Source organism: Myxocyprinus asiaticus, chromosome 33, assembly GCF_019703515.2.
Source record: "Myxocyprinus asiaticus isolate MX2 ecotype Aquarium Trade chromosome 33, UBuf_Myxa_2, whole genome shotgun sequence".
Classification (NCBI taxonomy): Eukaryota; Metazoa; Chordata; class Actinopteri; order Cypriniformes; family Catostomidae; genus Myxocyprinus; species Myxocyprinus asiaticus.
This window is the reverse complement of record NC_059376.1, coordinates 8,487,204-8,500,087: the sequence shown is the minus strand read 5'-3', so window position 1 is coordinate 8,500,087 and position 12,884 is coordinate 8,487,204. Positions and strand designations below refer to the sequence as shown.

Genomic DNA, 12,884 nt, shown 5'->3' with positions numbered 1-12,884 from the left:
CTTTTTGTCTTTAGCCCAGGCGAGACGCTTCAGACGCTGTCTGTTGTTCAAGAGTGGCTTGACACAAGGAATGCGACAGCTGAAACCCATGTCTTGCATACGTCTGTGCGTAGTGGTTCTCCCCTACATTTTTGAATGGGTTTTGTTTCACAATCCTCTCCAGGGTGCGGTTATCCCTATTGCTTGTACACTTTTTTCTACCACATCTTTTCCTTCCCTTCGCCACTCTATTAATGTGCTTGGACACAGAGCTCTGTGAACAGCCAGCCTCTTTTGCAATGACCTTTTGTGTCTTGCCCTCCTTGTGCAACATGTCAATGGTCGTCTTTTGGACAACTGTCAAGTCAGCAGTCTTCCCCATGATTGTGTAGTGTACAGAACTAGACTGAGAGACCATTTAAAGGCCTTTGCAGGTGTTTTGAGTTAATTAGCTGATTAGAGTGTGGCACCAGGTGTCTTCAATATTGAACCTTTTCACAATATTCTAATTTTCTGAGATACTGAATTTGGGATTTTCCTTAGTTGTCAGTTATAATCATCAAAATTAAAAGAAATAAACATTTGAAATATATCAGTCTGTGTGTAATGAATGAATATAATATACAAGTTTCACTTTTTGAATGGAATTAGTGAAATAAATCAACTTTTTGATGATATTCTAATTATATGACCAGCACCTGTATATATACACACATATACATACATAAACACACACACACACACACATACATATATACACACAAAATGCATTAAAACTGAAAAGTAAAAAGAACTATTTCTGATATAAGTGGACACCACTCTGCAAAAATACTTTGAAATAGGTAGGTGTATTTAGTATACACTGTGAAGAATGCAGTACACTATTATTCTATTCCAAATATGGCCACAGTCACTGTTTATCTACATGCTTAACCCATTAAATGCAAAAATGAGGTAGGAGTGCAACTAAAATTTTTATTAGATCACAAAATCAATACGAAATCCATATCTTAAATATTCCAGTTTTTAATATGAAAAAATGAAAATACAATCATAAAAAAATCTGATTAAAAAGGCAAAATAACCATATCTCAGATGAAAACTGTAAATTACTTGCTGAATGCAAAGGAGTTAGGTCATGTGACAACAATGTAACTTACTCATTTGTACATGTTTGAAATGTTTATCGTTGCATTCTGCATACCTTTTTTTAAAGGAACAGTTCACCCAAAGATGAATATTCTCTCATCATTTACTCACCCTTATGTCATCCCAGATGTGTATTACTTACTTTCTTCTGCTGAACACAAACAAACATTTTTAAATTAATATTTCAGCTCTGTTGGTCCTCACAATGCAAGTGAAAGGTGGCTAGAACTTTGTGCTTAAGCTTCAAAGGTAGCAAAAAAGTAATCCCTACTACTCCAGTGGTTAAATCCATGTTTTCAGAAGCGATATGATGGGTGTGGGTGAGAAACAGATCAATATTTAAGTCCCTTTTAACTTTAAATCTACACTTTCACTTTTACTTTCATTTTCAGCCACCTACTGGTCAGGGCTGGTCAAAGGTGGAGATTGGTAGTAAAAAAGGACTTAAATATTGATCTGTTTCCCACACACCTATCATATCACTTCTGAAGATATGGATTTAACCACTGGAGTCTTATGGATAATTTTTTTGCTGCCTGTGTGCTTTTTTGAGTTTCAAACTTCTAGTCACCATTCACTTGTATTGTGAGGACCAACAGAGCTGAAGTGTTCTGCAGAAGAACATTATACTAACTTTATACCAACTTTTATAATAATTTTTTGTTTTTTTTAATAAATTAGAATGTAGGTTCTAAAGCAATAAAAAATGAAAATACAATTCAGAAACTTTTACAGCAAATATAAGACTGGATTTTCCTATGTAACCATCAAACATTCCTATGTGGTTTTTTTTTTTTTTTTTAGCATTTAAAATGTCTAGACATCCAGTTTCTTGAAAACAGAAAATAAATCATAGACTTGAAAATCAAAAGCAATCGAAAGTTAAAGTAGTCCAATTTCGTATTAGAATAGCTTCGCAATGCTGTTTATGTACAAGAGCTAAGGATATTTTAATGGCTTGATAACATTGATGGTCATTCCATTCAAGTTTAATAGCAAAGTCAGTACTAGTAAAATAATGTTTTACCATGCCTATCTTGGTAAGATGTACGATAATGTCTGTTGAGATGAATTCTGTGTGGTGCAAATCCTTCATTACTCACAAGTGCAATATTCACCCAGCACAAAATGATCATTAAAGTAAAAAAGTTGTTTCTCCCATCGTAGAAACGTCTGTAGCACTGTGATGAGACAGGCTTCAGCAGGCACATCATGTGAGCAGTAGTGTGTGTTTGTTAGAGCCCTGCGAGCTCAGCTTGTTTGTCATCCTCAGACTCAGGCTGGTTGTCGTCATCACCATTATAATTAGCTAAATCTTCCTCCATATCCTGTCCGCCACCTTGATTTTCATCTGTACCAAACAAACAAACAAAAAAAGTTTAATCATTGCACAGGACTAATACACAACACTATTTCTAAAATACACTTGGAAATAACTGGATTTTTGCATCTTCTGAAGTAAATTTGACTTAAAAAAAAAGGTAAAATAATAGATTAAAGCAATAAGTTACAAAGATTTTCTCTGCTGTCAATGACCCTGATGTTGAAAAGCACCTTTAATCTTAGAGAGCTGTTTCTCTATCTCGCCCTCATTGTCGTACATAATGGCGTCTTCCTCCTTCCCCTCCCCAATTCCAGCATGTTCCTCCCTCCTCTCTGCCATTCCAGCGTCTTCCTCCATCCCGTCCCCAATCCCGAATCCTATGTCATCTTCCTTTGCGTCCATAATTCCTTCTTCATCCAGCAGAGTATCTTCATCCTTCTCCCCACCTGCTGCCTTTGAGGATTCTCCTTTAATGTCCTTCACCGCTTTTGGAACTTCTTCATTGGCTGGTTTGTTGACCGTCTCATTCTTATTGGTTGGTTTGGAGGTAAGCGTATGAGATTGTTTTAAAATCGCAGCATCTAAGATGAGCAGATGGAAAACATGTTAAAACATGCCGGTGATACATTAAGAATGCACTTTCTCATAAGAGTGTAACAAGACTAATGGGGCCCGTTTCATAAGACAAAATCGAATTAAAAATGCAAAATAACCGTATCTCTGAAGAAAACTGGATATTACTTGCTGAATGCAAAGGAGTTAGGTCATGTGATGACAAAGTAACTTACTTTGTACATGTTTGAAATGTTAATCGTTGCATTCTGCTTACCTTTTTTTAAAGGGATAGTTCACCCAAAATAAAAATTGTCTCATAATTTACTCACCCTTATGTCATCCCAGATGTGCATGTCTTTCTTTCTTCTGCAGAACAAAGATTTTCAGAAGAATATTTCAGCTCTGTTGGTCCTCACAATGCACGTGAAAGGTGGCTAGAACATTGAAGCTTAAATATCACAAAGGCAGCATAAAAGTAATCCATGTCTTCAGAAGCGATATGATAGGTGTGGGTGAGAAACAGATCAATATTTAAGTCCCTTTTAACTGTAAATCTACACTTTCACTTCTACTTCCACATTCAGCCACCTACTGGTCAGGGCTGGTCAAAGGTGGAGATTGGTAGTAAAAAAAGGACTTAAATATTAATCTGTTTCTCACCCAGACCTATCGTATCGCATCTGAAGATATGGATTTAACCACTGGAGTCTTATGGATTATTTCTATGCTGCATTTATGTGCTTTTTTGAGATTCAAAGTTCTAGCCACCATTCACTTGCATTGTAAGGACAAACAGAGCTGAGATATTATTAAAAAAAATCTTCATTTGTGTTCTGCAGAAAAACTTTTATGCTAACTTTATATAAACTTTTATAATAATAAAAAATAAAAAAATGTCTATTGACTCTGCAGTTTATTATAAATTTGGTAAGTGAGCTACTTTTATGAATACAGTGCATTACATTCAATTCAAACCAGTCAAAGAATGCAAACATGTCTCAAACACATTGTAAACATGGACAACATGACTTTACATACCTAAAGAATAAAGAAACAAAATGCATATGTGGCATGGATAAATAAAATTGAATGTTTACTCAGATCCAGAATAATCTTCTAGAGCATAGTCTGCTGGGTGCTGACGTGTCACTTCATGCGGAAGGCACAAATCAAAACCCTCATAGTGAGTAGCGTGTGCCTGAAATGGTTCAACCGGAGGGATTCAGCTATAATTTATCATCTTTAATATAGCGGAACAATAACGATAACTTTAAAAATAAAAATAGATACTGATATGACTGCCGATATATTGGGCATACCTACCTTTTTTTTTACAAACTATTTGAAAAATATTGTATGCAGTATATACTGAACAGTATGCAATAAGTTAGTATTCCCTTTTGAATGTACCCCCATGTTTCAGAACTATGATAAAGTAGCCACAATAGATTCATAGGAACCAGTAACTCGCACCTTTTTTGTCTTTCTCCACTACTGTCTTGTTTTGGAGCTGAGCATCATTTTTGGGATGAGAGTTCACATTGGACTTGGCGTTTGAAGGTTCTGCAACACTTTTATTTGAATGGTTTGTGGCAGGAACCTCAGGTTTGGCTTTTGAATCAGAGACTTTCTGTGACTTCACGCCAGCAGCATTCTGTCAAACAGAAAAAGGACAGACTGAAATGAAATCAAGTATGTACATTTTCGAAATGGTTCTGGTGCTCACGTAGAAGCAACTGAATGTGTTACTGCATTAACAAATAAACATGCAACTTGTTTTCCTCAAACACTTGAAAACATATTTTAACATTCAAAGTAATTTAAAGTTGATGTTGGCCATTTTTTCAATGTCAGAAATCTTGTATGTATCCAATCTTAAAGGGATAGTTCACCCAAAAATGAAAATTCTCTCATTTACTCACCCTCATGCCATCCAAGATGTGTATGACTTTCTTCTGCGGAACACACAGATTTTTAGAAGAATATTTCAGCACTGTAGGTCCATACAATGCAAGTGAATGGTGACCAGAACTTTGAAGCTCCAAAAAGCACATAAAGGCAGCATAAAAGTAATTAAAATGTATTGTCTTCTCAAGCAAAGCAATCGGTTTTGGGTGAGAACAGACCAAAATATAACTTCTTTTTCATTATAAATCTTGACATCAGCAGTCTTCTTGACGATCATGATTTCAAGCTCGATTACAGTTCCTAGTGCCATCTAGCACTCTGCACATGCATCAAGCACTAGGAAGTGTAATCGAGCTTGAAATCATGATCGTGTCTAGAGACTCCAATGGCAAGATGTACAGTGAAAAGGAGTTATATTTTGGTCTGTCCTCAACCAAAAGCGATTCAATCGCTTCAGAAACCACTGGAATCATATGGATTTCTTTTATGCTGCCCTTATGTGCTTTCTGTAGCTTCAAAGTTTTGGTCACAATTCACTTGCATTGTATGGACCAACAGAGCTGAGATATTCTTCTAAATATCTTTGTTTGTGTTCTGCTGAAGAAAGAAAGTCATACACATCTGGGATGGCATGAGGGTGAGTAAATGATGAGAGAACTTTCATCTCATGCCTTCAAAAGACTTGAAATATGATGTACGAGTCTCTTAACCTACTTTTATGACACAATTGAGTCTTTTTTTAAACTGTAAAGTAAGTCACTATTAACTGCTTTTGTACTGAATTCCTCCTTTTGTGATGCGCAGCAGAAAGTCATACAGGTTTATATGGGCATGAGGGGCTGTACATGGTAACAGAACTTTCGTTTCACTTGCGCGAGTAAGCTATTCCTTTAAATAAAGTTCATTTCAATTCTTCACACAGCTGTACCTGTGGAGCTTCAGGAAGAGATTCCTTTTCAGGCTTCTTTTGATTTTCCAGTTTGGCAGCTGCAATTTTCTGAATGCATTCGTCTTTCATGGCCACAATTTGTTTGTCACACTGAGTCCTGCACAACACACACACACACACACACACAAACATACACCCATGACCATACTGATCAACAGTACCTGTAATGTCTTTACTGTAGATAGGAGTATTCAGAATAGACTAACAGGTCTTTGGTGGCTTTTTTATTGAGTGCATCGAAGTCACTTTTACAAGACTTCAGCGCACTCTGCATCTTACTGAGATCCTCCAGTAATGACTTCATTTGATCTAATGAAAGAAAATCAACAGCAATGTGAAGGAAGGTCTGTATGTAACATTAAGAGTACATTACGACAACTAAATGTACAGATCTAAGGTAGAGATAGACTTACTCTTCGTGTCCTGTACTGTTTTAGCACCGGAGGAAATGTTGAGTTTTAGATTTTCCTAAACAGAGAACACATTTAGAGCTAAAGTCACACACTGAGCATATTCAATAATACATTTTTGGGCATCAACATCAAGTGAGATGCCCATCTAGACAACATTTTTGGACATCAAATCTAGTAAGCTGCAAACCTCAACAGCGTTGGCATCAAAACCTTGTAAGCTGACTACTTAACAATTTTGGGTATCAACAGTAGTGCACTGCCAACCTAGATGGCATTATTGGGTATCATAGTATACCTGCCTATATAGACAGCATTTTTGGACATCAAAACCTAGTATGCCATCTTCCTCAATTAAGTTAAGTCAATTAAGCAAAAAGTTTTGAATTGAAAAGCTCACTCCTCAAACCATGATCAAACCTTCCATTACCATCCATGAAGCTTTCACCTGAACTGTTTTCCAGTCAGTATAATGTGTGTTTTCGTACCTTTTCTTTTTTCCAGGTGTTGAGTGCACTCTCCTGTTGTTCGCGGTATGTGTTCTCCACTTCATCCAGCTGTTGTTTTTTTCTGCGTGTCTCCTCCTCTGCATTTATCTTGCTCTGCTGCTCTCGGTCTCTGTCTGCACCCAACAGCCTCATGCGATCCTTCATCTCCAATAGCTTACTCTGGAACAAAGCACCAATCACAACTCCTTCATTTCTAGACATATCTGTTCACTCACAACTCACCACAATCTACATCCAAATCTATCACATTCTGCATCTAAACAGTGTGTCAAACCTGCAGCTCAACGTTTCTGGAGTTTGAGACCCAATAGTTGAAGCCGAGTAGGAGGATGCAAGCGATGAGTGCGGCCACCAGCAAAGATGGAGAGCGACCTCCACGTCGACCGTTCCCCAGCGCAACCATTATGCTCTATCACAGCTCCACCTCCACAAACCAGAATGGATTTCTGAAAGTGGAAGAAGAGGAAACTTCATACAGATGATAGCCACACAATACAGTAAATCACATTAAAAAAAATGGATGAAAGATTAGCTGTGTATAAAAACCTATAGAGCTGCCTGTGTAGACAGCATATTTTTGAACATAAAAACCAAGTGACCTGCCTACCTAGTGTGCATTTTTCAGCAAAATAACCAATCTGCCTTTATACACAACACATCATTATATGGCATCTCAGCATACCAGCCTACCAAGACAGCATTTTTGAGCATAAAAAAACAAAACAAGTAAACTTCCTACCTAGACCACATATATTTTGGGCTTCATGGCAGATCTCCCTAAGTATACAGCATTTTTGGAAATCAAAACACAGTGAGCTGCCTACCTAGACAGCATATTTTGGTTTGGTTTTTGGTTTATATCCCTATACAGACAGCATTTTGGGTATCAAACCCTAATGAGCTGCCTACCTAGACAGCATCTTTGGGCATCATAGGCTATGTAGACAGCATTTTTAACCATCAAAACCTAGTGAGCTGCCTACATAGACCACATTTTTTGGGGCTTCATGGCATATATCCTGACAGCATTTTGGGCATCAAAACCTAGTGAACTGCCAACTAAGACAGCATTTATGGGCATCAAACACTTGTGAGCTCAGCTGCCTATCTAGACAGCTTCTTTGGGCATTATAGGCTATGTAGACAGCATTTTTAGCCATCAAATCCTAGTGAGCTGCCTACAACATTTTTTGGGCTTCATGCCCTATATCCCTACATAGGTAGGTGAAATTCCAACCTAGACAGCATTTATGGGCATCAAACCCTAATGAGCTGCCCAACTAAACAGCATCTTTGTGCACTGTAGGCTATGTAGACAGCATTTACCTAGACAACATTTTTGGGCTTTATTGCATATATCCCTATAGACCACATTTTTGGGCATCAAAACCTAGTGAGCTACCTACCTAAACCACATTTTTGGGCTTCATGGCATATATCCTGACATCATTTTGGGCATCAAAACCAAGTGAACTGCCAACCAAGACAGCATTTATAGACATCAAACACTTGTGAGCTCAGCTGCCTATCTAGACAGCTTCTTTGGGCATTATAGGCTATGTAGACAGCATTTTTGGTCATCAAAACCTAGTGAGCTGCCTACATAGACCACGTTTTGGGGCTTCATGGCCTATGCTCCTGCATAAACAACATTTTGGGCATCAAACCTTAATGAGCTGTTGCATTTCTAGACAGCATCTTTGGGCATCGTAGGCTATGTAGAAGGCATTTTTGGGGATCAAAACGTAGCGAACTGCCTACCTAGACAACATTTTTGGGGCTTCATGCCCTCTATCCCTACATAGATATCATTTTGGCATTCAAAAGCTGGTGAAATGCCAACCTAGACAGCATTTATGGGCATCAAACCCTAATGAGTTGCCTACCTAGACAGCGTCTTTGGGCATCGTAGGCAGCATTGTTAGCCATCAAATCCTTGTGAGCTGCCTACATAGACAAAAAAATTTGGGCTTCATGCCCTATATCCCTACATAGATAGGTGAAATTCCAACCTAGACAGCATTTATGGGCATCTAACCCTAATGAGCTGCCCAACTAGACAGCATATTTGGGCATTGTAGGCTATGAAGACAGCATTTTTGGGCATCAAAACCTAGCGAACTGCCTACCTAGACAAAAATTTTGGGCTTTATTGCATATATCCCTATAGACCACATTTTTGGGCATCAAAACCTAGTAAGCTACCTAAATAGACCACATGTTTGGGCATCAAAACCTAGCGAACTGCCTACCTAGACAGAATTTTTGGGCTTTATTGCATATATCCCTATAGACCACATTTTTGGGCATCAAAACCTAGTGAGCTACCTACCTAAACCACATTTTTGGGCTTCATGGCATATATCCTGACATCATTTTGGGCATCAAAACCAAGTGAACTGCCAACCAAGACAGCATTTATAGACATCAAACACTTGTGAGCTCAGCTGCCTATCTAGACAGCTTCTTTGGGCATTATAGGCTATGTAGACAGCATTTTTGGTCATCAAAACCTAGTGAGCTGCCTACCTAGACCACGTTTTAGGGCTTCATGGCCTATGCTCCTGCATAAACAACATTTTGGGCATCAAACCCTAATGAGCTGTTGCATTTCTAGACAGCATCTTTGGGCATTGTAGGCTACGTAGAAGGCATTTTTGGGCATCAAAACCTAACGAACTGCCTACCTAGACAACATTTTTGGGGCTTCATGCCCTCTATCCCTACATAGATATCATTTTGGCATTCAAAACCTGGTGAAATGCCAACCTAGACAGCATTTATGGGCATCAAACCCTAATGAGTTGCCTACCTAGACAGCATATTTGGGCTTTATGGCCAGCAATGTGAAAGACTGGCCAAGACGCATGAAAGTTGTGATCGAAAGTCAAGGTTATTCCACCAAATACTGATTTCTGAACTCTTCTGAAGTTAAAACATTAGTATTGTGTTATTGAAAAATGAATATGAACTTGTTTTCTTTGCATTATTCGAGGTCTGAAAACACTGCATCTTTTCTGTAATTTTGACCAGTTGTCATTTTCTGCAAATAAATGCTCTAAATGACAATATTTGTATTTGGAATTTGGGAGAAATGTTGTCAGTACTTTATAGAATAAAACAAAAATGTTCATTTTACTCAAAAACATACCTATATATAATAAATCCAGAGAAACTGATCATTTTGCAGTGGTCTCTTAATTTTTTCCAGAGCTGTATATCCCTACCAAGACAGCATCTTTGGGCATTGTAGGCTATGTAGACAGCATCAAAACATAGTGAGCTGCAAACCTAGACAGCAGTTTTAGTCTTCAGAGACTATTCACTTATATTAAACAACATTTCTGGGCATCAAACCCCAGTGAGCTATCTATCTTGAGAGTCTTTTTTAGCAGCATAGCCTACCTGTCTACCTATCTGATATATATCGTTCTACTGTCTTATCTCTTCAATTCACGTCCTCTAGAGAACACACATTGTGCTTATCAAATGCAGCACGTAGAAATGTAGATCAGACATCATGTTAAACAGAGGAACTCACAGGAAGCAACACATTTACCACGTTACCACTGCAGTTTCACGGTACCTTTCACGCGAAATTAAATTACATTTGGCTGCACGTACAGATCATATAAAATAATCTTTAAAGTGCATATATGTTTTAGTAAAACACTAGCGACACTTGGATGGCTATTTATCTAAGCGGAAATTAACTTTGTACGTGACTGCTTTTGTCCAGGTAGCACGCTTGCTAACTGAGCTACTGATTCTTATTGCATTACATTTTCCTCTTTAATACAGATATATATTGTATATGATTCTCAAATTATCCTTACCACCGTATACGGTATTGTCTGGTAAAATGAAGAAGCATGGACATATCGCTAACAGATAGTCTTTTTCCGGGTATACAACAGCAACTACAGTCAGCAGCACTTTCCCAGAGATTCTGATTTATATTCAGATAAAAACCTCCGCGGAGAGAGCGTAACCAACGTTACTCTAGCAAGTAAGTCCACTGTCTGCCATTTTTGGAACGCTCTCTGGAGGCTATTTCCAGTCATGCTAGTGCAGCTCCTATCTACTTGAATGGAGAAAGAGCGAAATCTCAAAAACGGTTGGCCAAGATTACGATAAAAGAACATAATTCAAATCAGCAGTAAAATTTGATAATATAGGAATCATAAATTGTGCTTCTTTTCCTCATATTACGCTAAAACACGCAATTTCCCCTGCTTGTATAGCTAATGCGCATGCGCTATAGCGAGTTGATTGACAAGCGATCTCTGTTTCTAAAAGGTGATTGGATCTTTTATTTCTAAGGCGGGACTTCCTTTCTACATCCGTTGACCGTTTGGCGCTAGAGCTTCTTGGTTGGGCGTTCCAATTTCTCCCATTCATTTTAATAGAAGTGGGCCGATGTCATGATAAATCGAGTCCGCCTGGTAAATCGAGGCGTGACTTTATGCCACTCCTGGCGCAAAAATGTCATCACAGCGATTCCATTGGCTCAAAGAGCTAGTAATGGGTACTCTATTCAGTGCCTGATTAAAAATCTTACAAATTCACTTTATGGTATATGCAGTTTTAACTATGTTAATACGACAATTAATGTCTTTTAAATAATGTTACACATGTTACACATAATAATATATAACTGTAGTTATATATTCTGAGTATATATATATATATATATATATATATATATATATATATATATATATATATATATATATATATATATATATATATATAAACACACACACACACACACACACAGTATACCCAGCAAAATAAGATTTAATGTTGGGGATTCAAATCTATGTCAGATATGCAAGATGGATGTAGAAACGGTTGAACACTTGTTTTTTCATTGTAATTTGGTGCATTCTTTCTGGAATGATGCATTCAGCTGGATACAACCAGAAATACCTGTTATGCTGATAATCTCATGGGAAATGATTAAGTTTGGTTAATTAATTAAGGATAAAAATGTATCTTACCTTGTGAATAATATGTTGTTTTTGTTGAAATTTTATATACACAAATGTAAATTGTTCAAAGCTCCTCCCCAGTTACCTGTTTTTAAAGAGGAATTTTCCATATATTTAGAGACATTGAGAGGGATGAAAATTCCCAAAGCAAAATATTTGTATTCTCTATTGGAGGATTATGGTTTTGTAAAGTAAAACCCCCTACACCCCTATTTAATTTAATTTTAATTTTTGTATTTAACATTTTTTTTTATTATTATTTTAGTAATTTATTAACTTAATTTAGAAAAAAATTTGGTCATTCTAAAGAAATCCACAGTCTTTATGTAAATAACATCCTTACTTCTGACAATAAAATAATAAATTCATATATTTACAACCTCTATCAAAAACTTTATTCTTCATCTTTTAATTTTGAATGGTGTGAAACATTTTTCAACAGAGTTGACCACTTTATACCCAAAATCTCTCCGCATATCTCAAATATTTGTCCCTTATCATTAGAAGAGTTAAATCATACATTATCCAAAACTCCTTTAAATAAAAGTCCTGGCCCTGATGGCCCTTACCTTTTGAATTTTATAGGACTTTTTGGAAGGATCTAAGAGATTAGATTTGTTCTGTTTTTTTAAATTGCTTAAGATCTGGTGAACTATTTAAACTATGAAACAAGTACTTATTACTCTCTTACCAAACTAAATAAAGATAATCTTTATATTGAAAATTGGCGTCCCATCACACTACTAAATTCTGATTATAAATTATGAAATTCTCTTTTTGCTAAAAGATTGAAGCCATTTCTGGAAGAAATTATTTCAAAAACACAGTCAGGTTTTATGAAGGGTAGACATATCTCAAATAATATTAGCCTTGTATTAGATATGTTAGACTACTCTGATCATGTTGAAGATGGTGCCATTTGCCAGACTTTTATAAAGCATTTGATTCTGTTGAGCATGAATTTATATATTTAGCTTTAGATACATTTGGATTTGGATTAAAATGTAAAAACATGGTTCAAACTATATACAAAGGTATAAATAGCAGTGTTGCCCTTGCAGGAGGAATTTCAAAACGTTTTGTACTTAGTAGGGGTAAACGACAAAG

The 12,884-nt window shown here is 36.8% G+C and overlaps 1 protein-coding gene across 1 annotated transcript; it reads right to left on the bottom strand.

Moving 5' to 3' along the window:
* Positions 1 to 940: 940 nt before the first annotated feature.
* Positions 941 to 10,810, bottom strand: LOC127424673 (Golgi membrane protein 1-like). The gene is made up of 9 exons (XM_051670046.1): positions 10,620 to 10,810; positions 7,058 to 7,229; positions 6,763 to 6,942; positions 6,278 to 6,332; positions 6,071 to 6,173; positions 5,844 to 5,961; positions 4,481 to 4,661; positions 2,683 to 3,033; positions 941 to 2,479 (listed from the first exon to the last, which is right to left on the bottom strand). Exons 2-9 carry the CDS (start codon positions 7,184 to 7,186, stop codon positions 2,364 to 2,366), a joined length of 1,233 nt encoding a protein of 410 aa, XP_051526006.1. The 5' UTR covers positions 7,187 to 7,229; positions 10,620 to 10,810; the 3' UTR covers positions 941 to 2,363.
* Positions 10,811 to 12,884: the final 2,074 nt, after the last annotated feature.

Coding starts and splice junctions, on each gene's coding strand:
- LOC127424673 (XM_051670046.1), bottom strand. CDS start 7,186: ATGGTTGCGCTGGGGAACGGTCGACGTGGAGGTCGCTCTCCATCTTTG. Junction 6,333..6,762: donor ACACCTGGAAAAAAGAAAAG/GTACGAAAACAC, acceptor TTCTCTGTTTAG/GAAAATCTAAAACTCAACAT. Junction 5,962..6,070: donor AAAAAAGCCACCAAAGACCT/GTTAGTCTATTC, acceptor TGTGTTGTGCAG/GACTCAGTGTGACAAACAAA.